This window comes from Festucalex cinctus, chromosome 2 (genome assembly GCF_051991245.1).
Source record: "Festucalex cinctus isolate MCC-2025b chromosome 2, RoL_Fcin_1.0, whole genome shotgun sequence".
Classification (NCBI taxonomy): domain Eukaryota; kingdom Metazoa; phylum Chordata; class Actinopteri; order Syngnathiformes; family Syngnathidae; genus Festucalex; species Festucalex cinctus.
Genome location: NC_135412.1, coordinates 16,129,686 through 16,132,454, shown reverse-complemented (window position 1 = coordinate 16,132,454; position 2,769 = coordinate 16,129,686). Strand labels below are relative to the sequence as shown.

At 41.0% G+C, this 2,769-nt stretch overlaps 1 protein-coding gene across 2 annotated transcripts in view; it reads left to right on the top strand.

The window, feature by feature from the left end:
• The window catches only part of ttpal (tocopherol (alpha) transfer protein-like), a 28,920-nt gene that overhangs the window by 279 nt on the left and 25,872 nt on the right, over positions 1-2,769 (top strand). For both annotated transcript variants that reach the window (XM_077513271.1, XM_077513270.1), the window contains 3 exons: positions 108-316; positions 491-734; positions 2,336-2,529. In XM_077513271.1, coding sequence (XP_077369397.1) covers positions 125-316; positions 491-734; positions 2,336-2,529 — 630 coding nt within the window. In that variant the 5' untranslated portion in view covers positions 108-124. The remainder of the gene's footprint in view (positions 1-107; positions 317-490; positions 735-2,335; positions 2,530-2,769) is intronic.

Sequence of the window (2,769 nt, the reverse complement as noted above, 5' to 3'; positions counted from 1 at the left end):
GTGAGCAAGATCTTACGTTGTCTGTTTGGATTTCAAGTTTGTTTTTCTTTTTACAGCAATTGTTTTGAAGCTGCTGTTTGACCTTACGTTGCTTTCCAATTAAACAGCTTCATCAAGTCAGTCCATGGCCGATTCTGCAGCTCTCAGGTCCGGCCCAGTCAGCCCGTCAGAGCACAGCTGGTTCCCTGGACCCCCACCACCGATTTACACCTGCACCCTGAGCCTCGAGCTGGTGGCCAAGGCACGGGAGGAACTTCAGGAGAAACCAGAATGGCGTCTACGGGATGTGCAAGCTCTACGAGATATGATACTAAAGGTATTTATGTCCCTATTATTTTTTTTTTGCTGGAGTGCCTGCAGTAAACATGCATTTTATCCTTATTGAAGACTAAATTATTTATAGATTTTCACAATTCGCTGCAGGTCAAACAAAAAGTGGGTTATAAGGTCGCTTAATTTGTTTTATATTTTTTCTGCTTGAAATGCGCAGGAGCAGCCCAATCTCAGGACAAGGTTGGACGACTCCTTCCTCCTGCGCTTCCTGCGGGCCAGGAAGTTTGACTACGACCGAGCCTTGCAGCTGTTGCTCAATTACCACGCGGGTCGGAAAGCTTGGCCCGAGGTCTTCCATGACTTGAAGCCGTCTACGGTGAAGCACGTGCTGGACTTGGGCTTTCTCACGGTCTTGCCTCAACCGGACCCGAACGGAAGGTACATCCTCTGTCTTCGGCCAGGTTGGTATTTGCCTTAACAGGGCACACTATAACAGTTTTGATAACTTTAACAGGAGCATTTGGCACAAACCGTATTTATTTATCTTTGTCAACCACCATTGAAATGATGATGAGGATTTAAACATTCTGTACGTTCACGAGCTGCCACATGAGGTTACAGTACATTTGACCTTTGCAAAGATAACGATGTTCACGACTATTAACAAACAATACATTTAATAGAGAACATCTCTAGTTTTGTGGACAGAAAGCAATGTGAAATGAATCTAAATGAGTGATAAAATCAAGAAATAGAATGATAGATTGAATTGAACTTTTCTTGGTAGTGGAAGATGATGTGGAGGTGAGAGAGAGGAGAGCTTATTGTTTGGAAGGGGATCCCCTCTCTGTGGTTACCACCTTTTGTTTTTTACTGGCTCTACGGCCATAAGAGTCATTGAACACCTGTTGCACCATTAAAAACAAAATAAATCTGTCATTGATACATACGTTCCATAAATCCTGTCGAAATGAGACACACACACACGCCAGTTTCTTATTTGGCTACAAGTTCTTTCTTAAATTCTGTTTCCTGCTTTCTTTATCAAAGGGCTAGCTAGCACTTGGAACTTTCTTTGGCCCCATGGTGGCTTATTTAGCAGCCACACCCAATAAACAAGCACAAAAAACTTAGCAAATGCTTCAGCACTCCCACTCAATGAGAAATAAAATCCGACTGCATGGTGATGAAGGCTTGGCATTGTTTGCGGCAAGATGAGGGGCCAAGTCACAGTACTCAGCAGGAAAACTGGGACAAAAGCTTGTTGCAAAAAGTCATCTAAAAGTGAATTGTACACAAACATGGGCATACAAAATAAGAGGTTCCACTGTTTGCGGGAAGGGAGACGGAACCCTGCCAGAAATAGTGAAAAAACGTGTTGAGGAATTGGTACCCCGCTCTAAGAAGGTTTAGAATTGCACATTATTCATATATGAAACCATACCAAGATGCCACAAGATGGCGCCAATGTCCTGTCTAATAGAAAAGTAGTCATCTTTTCTATTAAACAGGCTTTTGACGCCATCTTGCCTAATCAGGACCACAACCATTAGGCATTTGGTGCCATCTTGTGGCATGCTCGAACATTTCAGAATGTTTTTTCAATAAGTGACAGCGGTAAGGTTCCAATAAACATCTGCTAATGTAAACAAAAATCCAGGGAAACAAAAAAAATAGTTCCCATAGCCTTATTTTTATTGATTGATTTATTAAAAAACAAAACAAAACATTCAATTAGCTGCAACATCAGTGAAGGGATTGCAATGGAGATGATCATCCGGTGTAAATTTACCAAAAAAAACTTGAAAGAAATATGAAAGTCTATCAAATGTGGTCTTTTTCACCAAGATAATGTTAAACTTACTCACATAGGCTAACCAAGCAATTTTGCCAATTTTCAGGTAATTACTGTAGATTTCAAGACTATGCTGCATATCACTGGGTCATAGAAATTCCTTAATTGGCCGTTTAGGATTAATGATTTTACTACTGTATATGCTTTATAGTTCCTAAAGTAAAGAAAAAGGAGCTTTATACCATTTGTGTTGCGTGTGTTGTTCAGGAAAGTGGAAAGCGAACGATTACCCGTTTGTTGACAATGTGAGGGCCATGTATCTGACGCTGGAGAAGCTGATCCAGCCGGAGGAGACACAAGTCAACGGAATCGTTATCTTAGCCGATTACACCGGAGTCGGTATGTCACAGGCTTCCAATCCGGGTCCTTTCCTCGCCAAAAAGGTTGTGAGCATCCTTCAGGTAAGAAAGTTGAGGTTTTTTTTGTTGTTTTGTTTTGTTTTTTATACTATCATCAGTGAAAATATTAGTGCAACACTTTTGTTTTTGCTTCCATTTTTCATGAGCTCAACTCAAAAATTGGGCACCTGAGCAATTATCAGCATCTGAGTATGCCCAACCTGTTAGGTGGATTATCTCGGCAAAGGAGAAGTACTCTCTAGTCTTTAATGTAAATATAGACAGATTTATGACCAATAAGAG